The sequence below is a fragment of the Neovison vison genome, chromosome 13 (genome assembly GCF_020171115.1).
Source record: "Neovison vison isolate M4711 chromosome 13, ASM_NN_V1, whole genome shotgun sequence".
NCBI lineage: Eukaryota > Metazoa > Chordata > Mammalia > Carnivora > Mustelidae > Neogale > Neogale vison.
In genome coordinates this window covers 101,040,514-101,059,903 of record NC_058103.1, presented here as the reverse complement: position 1 = coordinate 101,059,903, position 19,390 = coordinate 101,040,514, and the positions used below count along the sequence as shown (strand labels likewise).

General features: G+C 36.3%; 1 protein-coding gene across 8 annotated transcripts in view; it reads right to left on the bottom strand.

The window, feature by feature from the left end:
* Nucleotides 1–19,390, bottom strand: part of RNF111 (ring finger protein 111) — a 94,282-nt gene that overhangs the window by 30,671 nt on the left and 44,221 nt on the right. For all 8 annotated transcript variants that reach the window (XM_044231494.1, XM_044231497.1, XM_044231498.1 and 5 more), the window contains exons 3-4: nt 5,977–6,103; nt 2,130–2,293 (exon numbers count right to left, since the gene is read on the bottom strand). In XM_044231494.1, the coding sequence (XP_044087429.1) occupies nt 2,130–2,293; nt 5,977–6,103 (291 nt within the window). The remainder of the gene's footprint in view (nt 1–2,129; nt 2,294–5,976; nt 6,104–19,390) is intronic.

The following is a 19,390-nucleotide window of genomic DNA, read 5'->3' as shown; positions in this document are numbered from 1 at the left end:
CTTTGCTAGAGATGGGAGTCCGGGAAGGGGTATGGCTGTCCTGCGCATTATAGGATGTGTACAGCAGCATCCTGGAACTCTACCTATCAGACATTAGCAGTATGTCTGCTGTCTCCCAAAACTGTAAGAATCAAAAATGTCTGTAGATATTACCAACTGTCTTCTGGGGCACAAAATGGTCACCCCTTAAGAACAATTGGTCAAACTGATATATTTAATATTTTGGACTTATTTTTAGTAAGACAGATGCTTTCCACTGAGAGAAACTAGCAGAGAGACGGGGCATCTACTGATCCCTAGGATATTTACAACCTTACTAAAGTGTTCTGGTTGAACTAATTCCAGTGGGTTAAAAGACTACTCTGTAACCTTTTCCTACTTATTGGTTGACAGATGTCACAGGGGAAAACACAGTTTCCAAAGCAGTAATCCTAGATTAATTAACTCTGAGGAATCTCTAATTAATCCCTAATATATTAATCAGTCTTATAGGTAATTTATGGTGCTTCAAAATAAAAACTGAGACATGGCTGAATGAAATGTAGACAGTGGGAATAAATTATCTCTTTATGAACATCTTAATTCCAAAGTATTGATACTCTGAAAGTTAGGATCATCCAAGCTGCAAACAATCCATAGAAGAGCTGATTGCACAAGGCCTGTAACTCTACAGACCTTATGTATCCTTTCTCCAATTTATAGCTAATAAACTCACTTATGGCTCCTCATCTTCCTTTAAAGAAATTATGATAGACCATTTCCTTCTAAGATGTGACTAATACCTGAAGGCAATTTTTAGTAAGTGGGGAAACTCACATCTGTATTCACATACTCATACATGCTACCACTTTCACTAATCTCTACTGTACAACTCTAGCTTTCTTTTCTTAGTTGCTTGGATGGAGTTATAAGCTGAAAGAAAAACACTAAAGCTGAGCAGCACAAAAGGTACCAGTAATATCAGAGGATAACATTAACTATCACAACTATCACATTTCTTCCTTTTTTAAGTTGGCATGGATCCCAACACGAGGCTTGAACTCATGACAATGAGATTGAGACCTGAGCTGAGATTAAGAGTCAGTCACAACCAACTGAGCCACCCAGGTGCCCCAAATTTTGACATTGCAAATAACCAATATTTACCATATAAATTCAAGTTAAATTGCTTTTCTGTTGCATTTTAAAAGTGTCATTTCATTTTTCATAGCAAAGTTAAAGTATGACAATAATATTATAAATGAAAGTAATAGGTAAGTCTAGGGTAGATCAAACTAACACAAAAGTTTTTTGTTTTTTTTTTCAGGCACCTAGGTGGCTGCTCAGTAGGTTAAATGTCTGCCTTTGGTTCAGGTCACGATCCCAGGATCCTGAGATCGAGCCCCACGTCAGGCTCCCTGCTCAATGGAGAGTCTACTTCTCCCCCTCCCTCTGCCCCATCCCTACTCATGTTCTCTCTCTCTCCTCTCTGTAATATATAAATGAAATCTTTAAGAAAAAAAGTAGGGTGCCTGGCTGGCTCAGTTGGTTGAACAACTGCCTTTGACTCAGGTCATGCTCCTAGAGTTCCAGGATGGAGTCCTGCATCAGGTTCCCTGCTCAGCACAGAGTCTACCTCTCTCTCTGACCCTCCCCTTCTTGTGCTTTCTCTCTCTCTCAAATAAATAAATAAAATCTTAAAAAAAAAAGGTTTTTTTCCCCCTAAAAAATAACTACCGAGCAATGAAATAGAAAGAATTTTAGGCACAAGTTACAAACTGAGGCTGTTCTATCAATTGAAAAATAAGATTGGGATATGTGGGTGCCTGGGTGGCTCAGCTGGTTAAATGACTGCCTTCAGCTCAGGTCATGATCCTGGAGTCCCAGGATCAGTCCCACATCAGGCTCCCTGCTCAGTGGGAAGTCTGCTTCTCCCTCAGACCTTCTATCCTTCATGCTCTCTCTCTCTCATCCTCTCAAATAAATAAATAAAATCTCTAAAAACAAAAAAAATAATTGGGCTATCTAATAACTGTCCATTTAACAATGTTACCAGAAAGCAGTAGTAGGACTTTCACTATAGGAGTTTCAAAGATACTTGATTTTATTAATTCTTTTCATAATTCTATACTGTTACTAACCCAACTTACCATCTTCATCAACAGTAAGGTCCACAACTTCTGCTGCATTTTGCCTCAAAGGTTGTATAACAGTAGAAATCCTACTACGGTTCCGTGGCTCCTGTGGCCGACTTGTATGAGAATTTGAACCTTGGCTCCAATGAGATCTGGAGTGTCCAAGAGTTGAACGAGACCTTAAATGACATCAATATTAAATTAATTAATATGAAGAAAGAACAAAATTTTTAGTTACCCAAGAATCATAAAGCCTTTCTGGTTGGGCTCCACACTTAGCGGGGAGGTATGGTTGTCCCTTTCCCTCTCCTCCCTGCTCATGCTTGCTCTCTCATATAAATAAAATCTTAAAAAAAAAAAAGACTCTCCCTCTCCCACTGTGCACCCACACACTCTCTCTCTAAAACAAATAAATAAATCTTTAAAAAAAAAAAAAAAAGAAAGAAAGAAAGAATGCTGCTCTCTTTTCAATGGTTATTTTGAACACACACCTGGGTTGTAATCATGTATTTACATTTTCTTTAATACCTAAAATTATTCACCATAGGTAAAACTAACAAAAATAGCAACACCCTAAACATTAAATAACCTACATGATCCTGTATGTTTAGTCCAGACTAGATTTGCAAATCATGATTTTAAGAGGCCTAAACAAAGATAATTTTTTGGTATCGTCCTAAAAAACATTCGAGGCCCTGGAGATTTCCTGGGATCAGGAGAGGTAAGAATAGTTGCAGCTAGTTTATTAGTTTCGTAGTCATAAGACACTTCACTTGTTTGAGCCACTTTATGCTTTTAAAGCATGTAATCACAAACCCTCAACACCTAACACTTACGTCATCATTGTTTATTGTGGTGCTACACTTTACTAAATTATCTATAGGTATATATTTTATTTTTAAAAAATTTTAAGGATTCACTGTAATAACCTGAACTGAGGGTACAGAGGAGCATTATATAGAATATGAAGTCCTAAGGATCCAGGAGAAAAATATGTCTGTTTTAGAAAGGTGGGGCTTGGGCGCCTGAGTGGTTAATCACTTAAGCACCTGTCTTCAGCTCAGGTCGTGATCCCAGGGTCTGAGGATTGAGCCTCTGTCAGTCTCTCTGCTCAGTAAATAAATAACATCTTAAAAAAAAAAAATAGAGAGGTGGAGCTTATGAAGTTGGTTTTGCCTCTTGCCCAAACTGAATGTAAAATGCTTAGAAGCTTATTATTTAGGGGTTCCTAGCTGGCTCAGTTGGAAGAACATGTGACTCTGGATCTCAGGGTAGTGAGTTCAAGCCCCACATTGGGTATAGAGATGACAAAAAAAAAAAAACTTCAAGAAAAAAAAGGGCAAGCGCGCCTGGGTGGCTCAGTGGGTTAAGCCTCTGCCTTCAGCTTGGATCACAGTCTCAGGGTCCTGGGGTTGAGCCCCACATCGGCTCTCTGCTTAGCAGGGAGTCAACTCCTCCTGCCCCCTACCTGTCTCTCTGCCTACTTGTGATCTCTCTCTCTGTCTTAAAAAAGATTTTAAAATCTTTTTTAAAAAAAGAAAAAGAAAAGAAGCTCATTGTTAGCATGTATGGAAAGAGTGAACAAAATCAATTAACAGGCAGTTATCAGGGATGTGAGCTCAACCACTCAGAAAAGAACCAGACTGAAAATGACCTCAGCAAGTGCAGAGCCTAAGAATTTATAAAGAAGCTCAAATTCTAAAATGAAATTCTCAAGTAAATAGGAGTATAAAGGTTAATTACAGAGACACAGCAAAAAAAAAAAAAAAACAAATGTTCAGGATGAAATGTTTTGGTGTGGAGAGAGATCACTATTTAAAATTCTTGAGAAACCAAGATCCTGTAGTAAGACTGAACAGTCTCTTATTTCTGGGAAGCTCTCAATAGCTGCAGAAAGTGTCAGGTCCACTTCGCTGTTTATGAAACCAAATATTATGCTGAACAGAAAACCTGGCATATGAGGAACAGTTTCACACAGACCATAGTCGTTCCTATGATTAGTAGCAACTGTCAAATCCTGAAACTAAAGAAACCGAAACACAGATGCATTCTCTCTTAAAAAAAAAAAAAAAAAAGAAAAAGAAAAAAGATTTTTAAGCAATCTCAACACCCAATGTGGAACCCACAGCTCCAAGGTCAAAGTTGCAACACTCCACCAACTAAGTAAGCCACGCACCCCAGGGTGCATTCTCCCTTAGAGAGGAAAGCCCAAGAGCCAGCTAAACAGTGACAAAGTTAATATTCCATGTAATATTAAGGAAAATAAATATGGGTCATGAGCACTGTATGTCTTTTTTAACATTACTATCCATTACTATAGTAAACACATCTGCTTGAACATGAAGCATCCCCAAGACAAAAAAAGATCTCCAGTTTCACAGACAGGTCCTTCATTTCAGCAACCCTTGTAGCTCAGCTCATAAAAACTGAGTCAGTGTTGTACCAAGCACTAATGCAGTCACAGGATAACTGTGGCACCTACCACGGAGTATCAATTTTCCTCAGAGTCTAGGAAAATCATTTAAAACTTAAAACTAACAGATACATTACAGAGTGCTCTCTTCCATGCCATTAAAAGCTGCATTCCAGTGGGAAAGTACAAATGGAAAAGCACATTTTAAATATGGTTTATAACATGGTTCCAAAGTAAAAAAAAATCTTAAAGTTAAGGTTCATCCACAGATTAGTTTGGTGTACCAAATGGAATAGAGGAGCACTTCATTGCTTCTCTCACCCATAACTGTAATCATCTAAAGCACAAGATAAATACTGTTAGGGATCCCCCCCCCTTCTTCCCCTCTTTTTAAAGTTTTTGGTCAAAGTGACACACAAAAGAGCAATGTCATTTCCAGTTATTTTTCAAAAGAAACGAGAATCTTTCATTCATTTTTAGTACCGGGCTTAGATGAAAACACTGAGTGAAGGACTGTAAAAATGTGTTCCATACCAGGTTGCCCTATTATAATAGCATAAACTTCAATGGTATCAATGAGATCTTCAAACAGATTATAACAAAAAAGGATACTTCAACATCAATACTCCTTAATATTTTTCAACACTTTCAATTTTAGTGTTATCTCCAATATTTATGTTTTATTCATATCTAAATTTCAAAGAAGTTCATGAACTCTCTGAATCATAAAACAAAAATTTGGAAAGCACTAAGTAAAATTACTCTTTATCTACAACAATAACTCTTAACTCTTATTGTACACTTGCAGTGCTTAAAAAAAATACTGACCCCCAGGATTCTGGTTCCGCTCACCTGGGCTATGATCCAGGGATCAATTTTATCTTTACTTTATAATCTTTCCAAGTGAGTCTAATGCAACCTGGTTTGAAAACCACTAATCTGGTATGTACTCAAATGGGGTCTCCCCCTGCAAATTAAAAAAATGGAAATATCCACAGCACAAATATGTTTAAATATTTATATTTAAAACTTGACATAAGGGCGCCTGGATGGCTTAGTTGTTAAGCATCTGCCTTCAGCTTAGGTCATGATTTCGGATTCTTGGGATCCAGCCTTGCATTGGGCTCCCTGCTCAGCAGGAAGCCTGCTTCTCCCTCTCTCACTCCTCCTGCTTGTGCTTCCTCTCTTGCTGTCTCTCTCTCTCTCTGTCAAATAAGTAAATAAAACCTTAAAAAAAAAAAAAAGCCTCTGATTCTGGATTTCAGCAGCTCAGGTCATGATCTCAGGGTCCTGGGAAAGTCAAGCCCCTCATGGGGTTCAGTGCTCGGTACAGAGCCTGCTTCTCCCTCTCCCTCTCCCTTCCCCCACTTGCTCACTTGCTCACTCTCTCTCCAATAAAAACTTAAAAAAAAAAAATTTCACATACACAACTAAGAATTAAAATCATACCGATAGCTTTCCCCAACTGTTACAATCTCCACCTCACTGTCGGTTGAGGTAACGTTAATTTCTTCATTGGCAGTGACCTGGGGAGTGGAGGAAGCTTCTATCACCACAACATCTTCATCGATACTTCCTGGAAACAAAGGAAAAGCATTTTAAACTAACTGAAAGACAAATATTTCTTTACTTTGAAGGCTATGAAATTCATTATAAAAGTAAAAATCTTACCTGTCAAATGGAAGTTTTTTAAAAACAGAGCTAAACACACATAGTGAAAATAGTACTCACTCTCTTGATCTGTATCTTCACGTTTACTTCATCTTCTATGATTTTTGTTCTTTATAACTTCTAGTGGTTTCCATATTTATTTGTATGATCTCATACAGAAATATTAATCCTGTAATATCTAAAGGTATTAAGATCTTATATACTTACATCCCATAATAACCCTTTAGTATCTAAAATAAAGATACTATATTTGCTATATATTTTACTCAAGAGTTTCTGTTTTTTGTTAAGCAAAAAACAGTTAAGCAGATAGAGAGAGGGAGAGAGCAAGCACAGGAAGACAGAATGGCAGGCAGAGGCAGAGGGAGAAGCAGGCTCCCTGCCGAGCAAGGAGCCCGATGTGGGACTCGATCCCAGGATGCTGGGACCATGACCTGAGCCGAAGGCAGCTGCTCATCAACAAGCCACCCAGGCGTCCCAAGATATGGTATTCTTTTAAGAAAAAGTAATTATTGGCTTTAAGCTATGAAATCTGTCTTTTTTTGGTATCTGTTCTTTTCTAAATTACTCTAAGTTTGGAAAGAGCATCCTTATTGGGTGAATAGATAACATGTATTTGGTTCAGTATGTTTCATTAATTATTTACTTCATCTAGAACTAATTTTTATTTATGGCATTAGGTAAGATTATAAATAGAATCTGGTCCTGTCTCACCAAGGCTTAATAGTTATTCCCAAACCATCTACTGAAAAATCCTTTCTTTCCCCCCATTAAATTTTGATAACTCCCTTAAATATTCTTATATGTTTTAGCTTATATGATATCTCTTTATCCTCCTTGACAAAGATTCTTATATCAGAGTAATTCTATTTTTTTTTTAAACAGCTTCTCTGAGGTATAACTTTCATACTTTAAAATTCACATTTTTTTTTTTAAAGATTTTATTTATTTGACAGACAGAGATCACAAGTAGGCAGAGAGTCAGGTAGAGAGAGAGGAGGAAGCAGGTTCCCCGCAGAGCAGAGAGCCCGATGCGGGGCTTGATCCCAGGACGCTGGGATCATGACCTGAGCCGAAGGCAGAGGCTTTAACCCACTGAGCCACCCAGCCGCCCCTAAAATTCACATTTTGTCTCAAGGAGACATTACACATCCATGGTCATAGCCAAGAGGTGAAAACAATGCAAATGTCCATCAATGGATGAACAGAAAAACAAAATGTATATTCATACAATGGAATATTATTCAGCCTGAAAGAAAAGAACTCCTATCACATGCTACAACAACATGAACAAATAACCCAGTCAAAAAAATTTTTTAAATACTGTATGATTCCACTTATCTGTGAATCTAAAGCAGTCAAATTCATAAGGAAAGTAAAGTGATGGGTACTAGGACTGAGGGGAGAGGAAAAAGGGAATTATTTAGTAGATGGAGTTTCAAACTGCAAAAGGATAAAGTTCTGGAGATGTGCTTCACAACAATGTGGATATAATTACTACTACTGAAATGTATACTTTTAAAAAATGGTTAAGATGGTAAAAAAAAGGTAAAATAAAATAAAAGTCATGTTACATTTCTTATCCTGCTATATTTTTCACAAATCTGGTACTGAATGTCTCCTTTTTTTAACCTTTTAAAAAACATTCCTCTCTGTTCATTACTATTACCAAGTCTGCCAAGGAGTTTACACGTCAGGTTTTTGTTTTTGTTTTTTACAAGTCATGTTTTTAATAAGAATTTTCCCACACAAATACTGAAAGCTAAAAATTTCACCCATTTCTGAGTGCATATTTCACTGCTTTTAGTAAATTTATAGAACATAACCATCACCTCAGTCCAATTTTAGAACATTTCCAACACCCTTAAAAGATCCTGTGTGACCTGCTTCAAATATCATCTCTCCATGCCCAATCCTACACTCCTATAACTGACCTGTGTTTTGTCATTATGGATTTTGGTTTGTATTTTCAAGAGTTCTGTATCAATATGGAATTATACATTACATATACTTTTGTGTATGGATTTTTCATTCAGTGAAGTATTCATTTGTGATATATACTCATGTACATCAATAGCTCATTCTTTTTTATTATTGAGTGGTATTCCCATTATATGACTATATCACAATTTGTTTATCCATACTTCTGTTGATGGACATCTGGATTTTTCTCACTCTTGACCAATACAAATAAAGCCACTATGAACATTAATCTACTTGAGTTTCCCTCTCCCTTTACCAAGCACATGGAGGGGAGAGGCAGAAGGAGAGAGGAAAAAATAAGTCTCCAGCCAACTCACCACAGAGTGAGGAACCGGACACGGGGCTTAATCCTTCAACCCTGACATCATGACCTGAGCCAAAATCATGAGTCAGATGATCAACCGACTGAAGCACCCAGGCTCCTCAACTTTTCATTTTCTCTTAAGATTTTTTTTTTTTTAAGATTTTATTTATTTGACAGAGGGGCAGAGGCAGAGGGAGAAACAGGCTTCCCACTGAGCAGGCAGCCCGATGCGGGGCTTGATCCCAGGATCCTGGGATCATGACCCCAGCCAAAGGCAGATGCCCAATGACTGAGCCACCCAGTCGCCCCCAACTTTTCACTTTCTTAATGGTGTCTTTTGAAACACAAAAGTCTCTAATTTTGATGAAATCCAAACCAACAATTTCTTTTATGCATGATGCTTTTGGTGACATAAAATAGAAATACACCTAATAGAAAGTCACTGAAAATTTCTCCTATGTTTCTTCTAGAATTGTACATTTTAGCTCTTACATTTAGGTCTAGGTTAATGTACCAATAATATTTGTTGAAAAGACTAGAAAAATTCTATTTTGACACCTAGTAGATTCAGGTTTTCCTAATTCTTTAGGATTATAAAATCTAGGAAAAAGGAAAATTCTTGAGATTTGGACTAAACTGGCATTAAGCAATATTGATGAAGCTCTGACATCTCTATAAAACACATTTTTTCATCCAAGAATATATCTTGCCATCTATCAATATCTTTTACAAAGATCTCTAGAAAACCTATAGGTTTGATCTGCATTATAAAAGCTAATAAAGCTATATAAATTTTCTTCATTGAAGCCAAATATACTCCTATTAAGATTATTCTTAGAGACCTTATTCTCCTTGTTGCTATTCTAAATGAGTTCCCTTTATTCTTATTTTATCCTAGTATGTATGTATAACATTGATACTGTATATGCATCTTTATCCAACTTTTACCGAACTCCTGCTTACCACAATGACAACAAATGGTTCTACTTTCCTGTCATGGTGGAGTTTATGCAATCTATTCCTTCATCCAAGGTGCCATTCCTTGGAACCACTGACTTTCATCTCTAACAGACCTGTACATCATCAAACATCTGCATTATTTCAAAAGTTGGCCAGTATCTGGAAGAGGTACAAGCTCATGACAAAGATCTACGATGTACTCTCTGATACTTCAAAGAGGAGAAGAGAGCACGCACCAGCAAATCAGAGTCAATGAAAGATAATCTGATTTGGAGAAAGTTATTTCTGAAGTAGTTTTTAAGTTTTAAAGACTACACACATAGACATATTGAGGTAGAATGTATTTTTAACAGACTAAATATATCTTATAGGCAGAGGAAAAAAATAGCACTTGAATGTCTATTTAAAATAATATCCTAGATTTAATTCCCAAATTGCTTTTCCAATTCTTCATAAGTATGCACACGATGCAGCTTAAGGCAGGAGTAAAAAAGAATTGTATATTTAAAACTAAGAATAGTATACATATAAATAAAACATTTTTTTTAATACTTTCCTTATTTTAACCCACCAACTGGACATTACTATTCTACTGGAGAAAAGCTACACCTGCATATAAACTTTACTAGTGATTTCTCTCCATGTATTGTATATATGCAATTTCCTTAAAAGCCTATAAAAAAATAACCAAACATTACAAACACGTTATAAACAAGCAAAATCTAACATAAATGCAACAATTTGAAGTTCCAGTGATAAGTGATACAATGCTAGCTTTGTTAAGGCATTAAAATTCAACATAATTTTTTGGAACATGGACTGTGTAACTGAAGGTTATATAAGTAGCTGATACACTGTTATTCTACTGCTTAAGTATCCCTTTTCTAGAAAAAATATTTGCAAGCGTAACTTGAACATAATACCTGTAACTAAATAATAATCACAACCAGCAAGATTTGGACATCTTAGTGTTTTTTCTAGAATGGCAATTATTTAAAATTTAAAGGAAAATTTCCTAAAAGTATGAAGTTAAATCTCAATACTACTTAAAATCAGGAAAACAGGTCATTTCTTATTGGAACAATTTTATTTTCAAGCTGTCTCTTACATTTAGAAATATTATAGGATAAGTAACTTGAATATAGCTAAAACATTAGAGTGGTAGGACCCTAGGTGATTTTTAACTATTTCTTTTTTTAAGTTTTTTTTTTTTTTAATTTATGTATTTGACAGAGAGAGATCATAAGTAGGCAGAGAGGCAGGGAGAGAGAGAGAGGAGGAAGCAGGCTCCCTGCTGAGCAGAGAGACCAATGTGGGACTCGATCCCAGGACTCTGAGATCATGACCTGAGCCGAAGGCAAAGGCTCAACCTGAGCCACCCAGGCACCCTTAACTGTTTCTTTTAAGATTACTTATGTTGCGGGCACCTGGGTGGCTCAGTGGGTTAAGCCTCTGCCTTGGGCTCAGATCATGATCTCAGGGGCCTGGGATCGAGTCCCACATCAGGCTCTCTGCTCAGCAGGAAGCCTGCTTCCTCCCTCTCTCTCTGCCTGCCTCTCTGCCTACTTGTGATCTCTCTCTCTCTCTGTCAAATAAATAAATAAAATTAAAAAAAAAAAAAGATTACTTATGTTGCTTGTACTTTTTAAAACATAAGGAGGAAAGGGTAAAAAAAAATCATAAGAAAAGCAACAGGTAACAGCCTGGAAAGAAGGTAGGTACTTTAATACAGGTCACAGAAATAATGGCTTCTCTGACTGAGTTTTTCATGAACTCAACAATCACTTCTATTCCCTGATAAAGAGATCACAGATTCTCTTGGCAGCATCTGTAAGAAATTTCAAACACTATAATCACCAATTACTCTGGTCCCTCTTTGTCTTAAGTCTGGCATGATGCTAATAATAAGAATAGTGTCCAATTCGTGGGCACATACTTTGTGCCATGTATAATATTCTGTGTGTCTAGTTCCATCAAGAAATTGAAACTCAGCAAGTTAAAATGACTTGTCAAATAGTAAACAACACTGGGAATTCAAACCTAATTTCAATTCTAAAGCTCATATGCTTTACATAAACTACATTAAAGTGCTGTAAGTACCCAATATGTAGGTGCTAGTTACTACCAAAAGCAAGATCTTCCTGCTACCAGCTACTTTTGCTACTGCTCCTGTCTTTTGCAGTAACAAACTTAATCAAGTTGTAGCAGCTCTGACTCCTCATTAGGATTCTTCTATATCCAACAGAATTGAAAGCATATATATCCACAAAGATTTGTACCTAAATGTTCACAGTAGCCAAATACTGGAAACAATTCAATGTCAATTATCTGACAAATGGGTAAACAAAATAAATGTGGTATATCCATACAATGGAATACTATAAAAGAACTAAATAATAAACGGACACTAATTACTGATACCTGCTACAACATGAATGAAACTCAAAAACATTACACTTAACGAAAAACGCCAGACACAAAAGATCACACATGTGCATTTTTATGAAACGTCCAGAAAAGGCAAGTCCTTAAAGAGAGCGACAGATTAGGCTATGTGGGACTTAGAACCGGATAGGCATTAGTTTCAAAGCAGGAGGGATCTCTTGGGATTAATGGAAATATTATAGAACTGTACTGTAGTAATGGTTGCATAACTTTAAGTATACTAAAAATCACTGAATCATATACTTAAAATGATGTACTTTATGGTAGGTAAATTATACACCTCAATGAAGCCAGTTTAAGGAGAAAAAAAAAAAAGCTATAGAACATTCCCTGCCAAATACAAAACTAGACTTCAACAAATGAAAAGACATACCATATTCTGAAATGGTATGTCTTTTCATTTGAAAAGAAATATATCCAAATTTTGGTTATTTAATATCCAAAATACTAATTAAGTATGTCAGTTCACCCACTTTACGCAACAAATACAATCCCAGTAAGAGTATTATCATGTGTCTCCCTACCACCAGTATCCTCAGATAAAAAAGCTGAGAAGTTCACTAGGAAGAATAAACAGGCAAAAATAACCAAGAAAATATAAAAATCTATAATTTAAAAATGTGTTTCTAGTGTAAGCTTAGACAGACCCATGGAACATAGTGATAACTCCAAATAGGCCCAAATGCCTATGGAAATTTAACATATGACAAAGAAAGTATCTCAAGTCAATTGGAGAAAGAAAATTTTTAATGATTTGTTTTGGGATGACTGGACAGACACAATGAAAAAAAATGGATCCATTCTTCATACTGTACATAAGGATAAATATCACATAGATGTGTGCTTTAAATGGAAAGAAAGAAGAAAAGTAAATAATGCAAGGGTTGGGGGAAAAATAGGTTATTTCTCCTATAAATTTGAAGTGGAAAAATCTTTCCTAATTATGAATCAAAACCCATAAACAGTAAAGATAAAGATCAGTAAATATGACTAACCAAATATATATATATATATATATATATTTGGCATGATAAAAAAGTGGAACAAAGTCAAAGGACTAATGACAAATTTTGGGGAAACGTGTTATTATACAGGATTTATGTCCCCAATATATATAAAGCATCTGAAAATGGACAGAAGAATGAAGACCAACAACCTGACTGCAAAACAAGCAAAAGATATGAAGAGATTGATCATTAAGAAACAGAACGACCTTTAAACATATGAAAAAGGATGCCTGGCTGGCTCAGCTGGTTAAGTGTCTGACTCTTGATTTCAGCTCAGGCCATGATTTCAGGGTGGCAGAATACAGACAGCTCTGAGTCAGACTCCATGTTCAGCACAGAGTCTGCTTAGGATACTGATACTCTCTCTCCCTCTGCCACTCTACCTCCTCACTCTCTCTTTCTCTCTCTGTTAAATAAAATCTTTTTAAAAAGAGCACAGAGCAAGAGAGAGAGCATGAGTGGGGGTGAGTGTTAGGAAGTGGCTTGATCCCAGGATCTGAGATCATGACCTGAGCCCAAGGCAGACACTTAACCAACTGAGCCGCCCAGGTGCCTCTAAATAAAATCTTTTGAAAAATAAAAAATAAACATATGAAAGATATTACTTATTAAAAATTTTTTTAAATGCTGACATACTATTTCTTACCTATCGGATGGACCAAGAAACCTAAAATCTGACAGTAAATTCTGTTGGAAAGGCTTTGAGAAAACACTCTCAAATATTGCTGGTGGGCATCCAAAATGGTTATGATCCCCAGAGAGAAATCTGGCCATGTTTAAAAAATAATATATTCATTTAACTTTGGCCCAACAATCCTCTACTAGAATTCTATTCCAAAGATACAATGGCAAAAAAATATGAAGTAATATATATAAAAAGCTATTCATTGCAGTGCTGCTTTTAACAGCAAAAGGCTGCAAACTATTCATCAACAGATTGAACCACCTTTGGTGTAACCATACAATGGAGTACTAAAAAGAAGTAAAAAAAAAATAAAAATAAAGAGGAATGAAAAGCAATGAATAAAGGAGTGATAGTGTGTGGGGTGTGTGTGTGTGTGTGTGTGTGTGTCTCCTTTGTATCATATATATCCTACACACACACATACTTTCATTCCTCTATAATCTCTATACCCTAACAATTCTAAAAATTATTAGGTGAAAAATCAAGAGACACATTTTAAGAGGAGAGAATAAAATACATATTTGTTTATATATATTTTTTAAGATTTTCTTTATTTATTTATTTGATAGAGAGATCACAAGTAGACAGAGAGGCAGGCAGAGAGAGAGGGAAGAAGCAGGCTTCCCGCTGAGCAGAGAGCCCGATGTGGGGGCTCGATCCCAGGACACTGAGATCATGACGTGAGCCGGAGTCAGAGGCTTAACGCCCTGAGCCACCCAGGTGCCCTATTTATTATATTTTTGAACAGAAAAAAGATGGAATAACAAACCAAAATTTAAAATCCATGAAAATACAGGGTGCCTGGGTGGCTCAGTCGGTTAAGCATCTACCTTCAGCTCAGGTCATGATCCCAGGGTCGTGGGACTGAGCTCCATGTTGGGAGCCTGCTTCTCCCTCTCCCTCTGCCACACCCCTGCTTATACTCTCTCTCTCTCAAATAAAATCTTTAAAATTAATTGATTGGTCGCATAACCTCAAAAACTCTTAGACTTGGGGCGCCTGGGTGGCTCAGTGGGTTAAAGCCTCTGCCTTCGGCTCAGGTAATGATCCCAGGGTCCGGGGATCGAGCCTGGCATCGGGCTCTCTGCTCAGTGGGGAGCCTGCTTCCTCCTCTCTCTCTGCCTGCCTCTCTACCTACTTGTGATCTCTGTCAAATAAATAAATAAAAATCTTTAAAAAAAAAAACAACTCAGACTTACTAGCATTACTGTTAGTAATAATTATAAATATTTTCATTTACATTCACTTATGAATGTTCATTTATGTGTATTTATAGTATGTATAGGATAAAGCAAAAAAGCAATTGTTCATATTGTTAATCAAGATTTTCAATTTAAGAGTAAAGAGATCCAAATATAAAACACAAGTTTACATAAAAATCCTAATCCTAAAAAAAAAAAAAAAAAAAAAAAAACCTAATCCTAGGGGCGCCTGGGTGGCTCAGTCGTTAAGCATCTGCCTGCCTTCGGCTGGGGTCATGATCCCAGGGTCCTGGGAGGGAGCCTCACGTCGGGCTCCCTGCTCAGTGGGAAGCCTGCTTCTCCCTCTCCCACTCCCCCTGCTTGTGTTCCCTCTCTCACTGTCTTTTCTCTGTCAAATAAATTAATTAAAATTCTTTTAAAAAATAAATGAATAAAAGACCTTTAAAAAAAATCCTAATCTTAAAATTTCAATGAAAATAGTCTTAAAATTAATGGTTTATCTCTTTCTAAAACCTTTATATTCCTAACTTTATCCATTAAAAAAGGTGAAAGCAGAGCAATGAACTCTGTAATTCCCAATCTATAATCTCTAAACATCACTTCTCAATAAAAGGAAATGAGCAGTACTTTTAAAAAAAAAAAAAAAAAAGAAAGAAAGAAAGAAATGGTTGGTTTCTAGCTTTGAGGCAGGTAATGTAAAATATGACTCTGGATCATCTTTTATCAGAGACTATCTTGTCAAAGACCACTCGGGTGGTATCCAAAGGACACAAACCCAATCTGAAGATGCTCCCACAGGCCACAGAAGAAACTATTTAAGCACCAAAAAATAAAAAGATTGCAATACATCAACTGTACTAAAAACCCTTGAGTTCATAATGACACCTAAAAATGAAAAATATTGCTAGAGTACTGATTCATTCTGAAAAATGGTAAATTAAGGTAAAGAATCAAGCATTCATTTTGCCTTTCCTACATGGACTGCATTTCAAAATAAGCAATTAGTTGGAAGAATGCTTTATAGAACTTCCATTAAGAAATGTAAGCAGAATGACAGAATTAGAAAGTAATCACTCTGCCTAATGAAATAATGGACTCAGGCAAGATCATCAAAGCTGTTGTTAATACTACATGAAATGCTGATGGGGAACTTTAGGGTGGAAGGATCAGAATGACACCATCTGAACTCTCTCATCAACTTTAACAAGTGATGCAATAGAAAGTACACAGCACCACCAAGGAAGTGTTGCTAAACTAAATTTAAATCAAGTTTTTAGATCTAACTACCAGTTTGCAGGAAATATGCAGTATACAAAACAAATTAATGGTATGACAGCTAGAAACTGTTCTGAAATTCTCCAGCAAAAAAAGTGAAGGGTGAGAAATAAAGTAAGAATGGCAGGATACTGAAAACTGAAGCTAGATTATGTAGGTATATGTCCATTCTTATGTATGAACATTTCCATATAAAAATAACAACAACAAAAACCTCTACAGTGCTATTTTTGGAAAAGGAGGAAAAGAAATATTCACAAATATAATTCTTAATATTAGGACTTTATAATTCCACAGGTTGTCTTAAAGTTTATCTTAAATGTTATCTTTTAAAGTTTTTAAACTTTTAAACTTTTAAAACAAGTCAATACAGTATGGACTGCACTTGGAAATTATAAATATATACCTGATATATTCTTTTAAACTATAAATAAAAATACATAGTCACTGAATTAAAAAACAGTAAAACTGGGAAATGAGAATTTCCCAGTGCTAATATAAGGACTACATAAAATAAAAATATAAGCAGCAGTTCAGATAAGGTACACTGAATAGATCACAGAAAAATGTCACCAAAATTAACATCTACTCTCAAACTTAGCTTCTATTAAACTGTTTTAAAATATCTGAGGTTCTTGGCAAATAATATCAGGAACAAAACTGGATGTATAAATTCTCAACCTAACTGGCAACTAACAACCCAAGTCACATATCATTTTATCTTTCCAGGCTTGAATAGAGAGCCATGATAAATTTAAAACACAATTAGTAAGGACGAGGCAAATCTACTATTTACAACAAATGAACTAATGTTTGTTATACAACGTAAAGTACTGACTTAATTCATTCTTAGGTGATCGGTATAACCAGTTACTTACATACAACTATTATAACTTAAAGAGTTTAAAGATACAACAAAATACTTAACAGGTCAAACACTCTTTCCATCAGTTCACTGCAGCAACTGCCAGTAAGTGATGGGTAGCGTGTGAAGAAGTTGTCCTAGCAGCTCCAGAGTAACGAATACCCATCTATATAAATCGTATTAAGATATAACAGATAAATCTAATTAAAATTTGAGATATTTAAACCCTCTCCAAATTCCCAACACACACTAAAACATACTGGAATTGGGAGTCAGAAAGCCAGCACTAAAAATATATCTAGAAGGAAAACCTACCTTTAAGAATCTAAGAAAGTCAATTTTTGAGACCTGAAATTTCTTGAAAATAGAGCAATGTCCCAAAATATTTCAGTTCAACTTTTTGAATGTAAATTATTCTAAGAAAGTTTTCCAAATGTCTCATCTGCAATATTAGGGTGATGGTAACAGAATATACCTCATAAGAGTGTTGGGAGAATGAAATGAGAATACATATAAACACTCAGAACATTACCAGCATGGAGTAAATACCCAAAAAGTGCTAGGTATTTTTATTATCATCATGACATCATCTGCTGTTGGGTAGTAAAGGAACTTGATAAAAATTCCCTGGAGGGTATTCTGGTAACAAGAGCTAGCAATTTTTAAATGCATGTAACTTCCTATACACTTTTAGAAATTATTCCTTAAGATATGCCTGCCTACGTGTACAAAACTGTGTATACAAGGCTGTCCAATGCAGCAAATACTAATCAACAAAACCTGGATAAATAAATTATGGAACAACCATACAAAGGAAATACTATGCAACCATTTTTTAAAATGAAGATACAGGGGCGCCTGGGTGGCTCATTCATTAAGCATCTGCCTTCAGCTCAGGTCATGATCCCAGGGTCCTGGGATGGAGCCCTGCAACAGGCTCCCTTCTCGGAAGGAAGCCTGCTTCTCCTTCTCCGTTTGGGTTCCCTCTCTTACTGTCTCTCTCTCCCTGCCAAATAAATAAATAAATTTTTTTTAAAAAATAAGTAAAATGAGAATATAACTATATACACTAATATTTTTAAAACCCACATTATTTATTTACCCTTATATATGTTCCACATTTTCTGAAGGAGAGAAGAAACTGCAAACTACGCTGGGTAGTAAAACTGGGACCTAAGAAGTGGTAAACTTTTATTTTTTATTTTAACCATTCCTGGAACATTTATTTATTTATTTTTAAGATTTTATTTATTTGACAGAGAGGGGGAGAGAGCACAAGTAGGCGGCGGGGGGGGGGGGAACAGGTTCCTGCTGAGGGGCTCAATCCTAGTACCCTGAGATCATGACCTGAGCTGAAGGCAGAGGCTTAACCCACTGAGCCACCCAGGCACCCCCATTCCTGGTACTTTTAAAATTGCACACTATGTGACTGTTATTCTTAAACTATTATTTAAAAAAACAAACAAATTAGTTTAAAACAAAACACTGGTCTAAAAACCAGAAAAGAGGGGCACCTGGGTGGCTCAGTGGGTTAAAGCCTCTGCCTTCCGCTCAGGTCATGATCCCAGGGTCCTGGGATGGAGCCCCACATCTGGCTCTCTGCTCCGCAGGGAGCCTGCTTCCTCCTTTCTCTCTCTGTCAAATAAAATCTTTAAAAATAAATAAATAAATAAAAACAAAAAACCCTCTGCCCCTACCCCTGCTTGTGTACTCTCACACTCTCTTTCTCAGAAATAAAGAAAATCTTTTTAAAAGACCAAAAAAAAAAAAAAATTGAAAAGAAAAGAAAGGAAGAAAGAAAGACCAGAAAAAAAATCCAAAGAATTTGTTTCAACATTTGGATTTGTGTTTCCAGAGACAAACATTACTCTTAAATGTCTGAAAATAATTATGTTTCTGAAACAGTGCAATTCTTCTAAGACAGAGTATTAAATAAGATTTTAAAATGTAGAGTTTGCATTCATCTTGAATACTTGAGAGTATATAAACTCCTCTCTTCCTAGAAACAGACACTGACATTAACCTATCTTACCTCTATTCTCACACCTCCTACAAATACAGCTACTTGGAACTTCTGTTTCACATCACGAACCATCCTACCTCATTAATTTCAAGCAGAAATTGGGCTCTCCTGCTCCCTCTTCCCCAAACAAGTCATCACAGTTTAACCACCTGAGGAAAATGTGTAATGTAGCAGCTAAGAAAGACAATTCCTACTCTCACCTCCCTGTTTCTCAAGAGACCTCAGAGAATGGTTCCTATAACCTCCTCCCAGTTCTAGGTGATCTCAGTGAACTCTTTAAAAAATAAGTATTTGGATGGGTTTAAAAAAAAAACAAACTTATCAGGGCACCTGGGTGGCTCAGTGGGTTAAGCCTCTGCCTTCGGCTCAGGTCATGATCTCGGGGTCCTGGGATGGAGCCCCACACTGTGCCCTCTGCTCAGCAGGGAGCCGGCTTCCCCCCC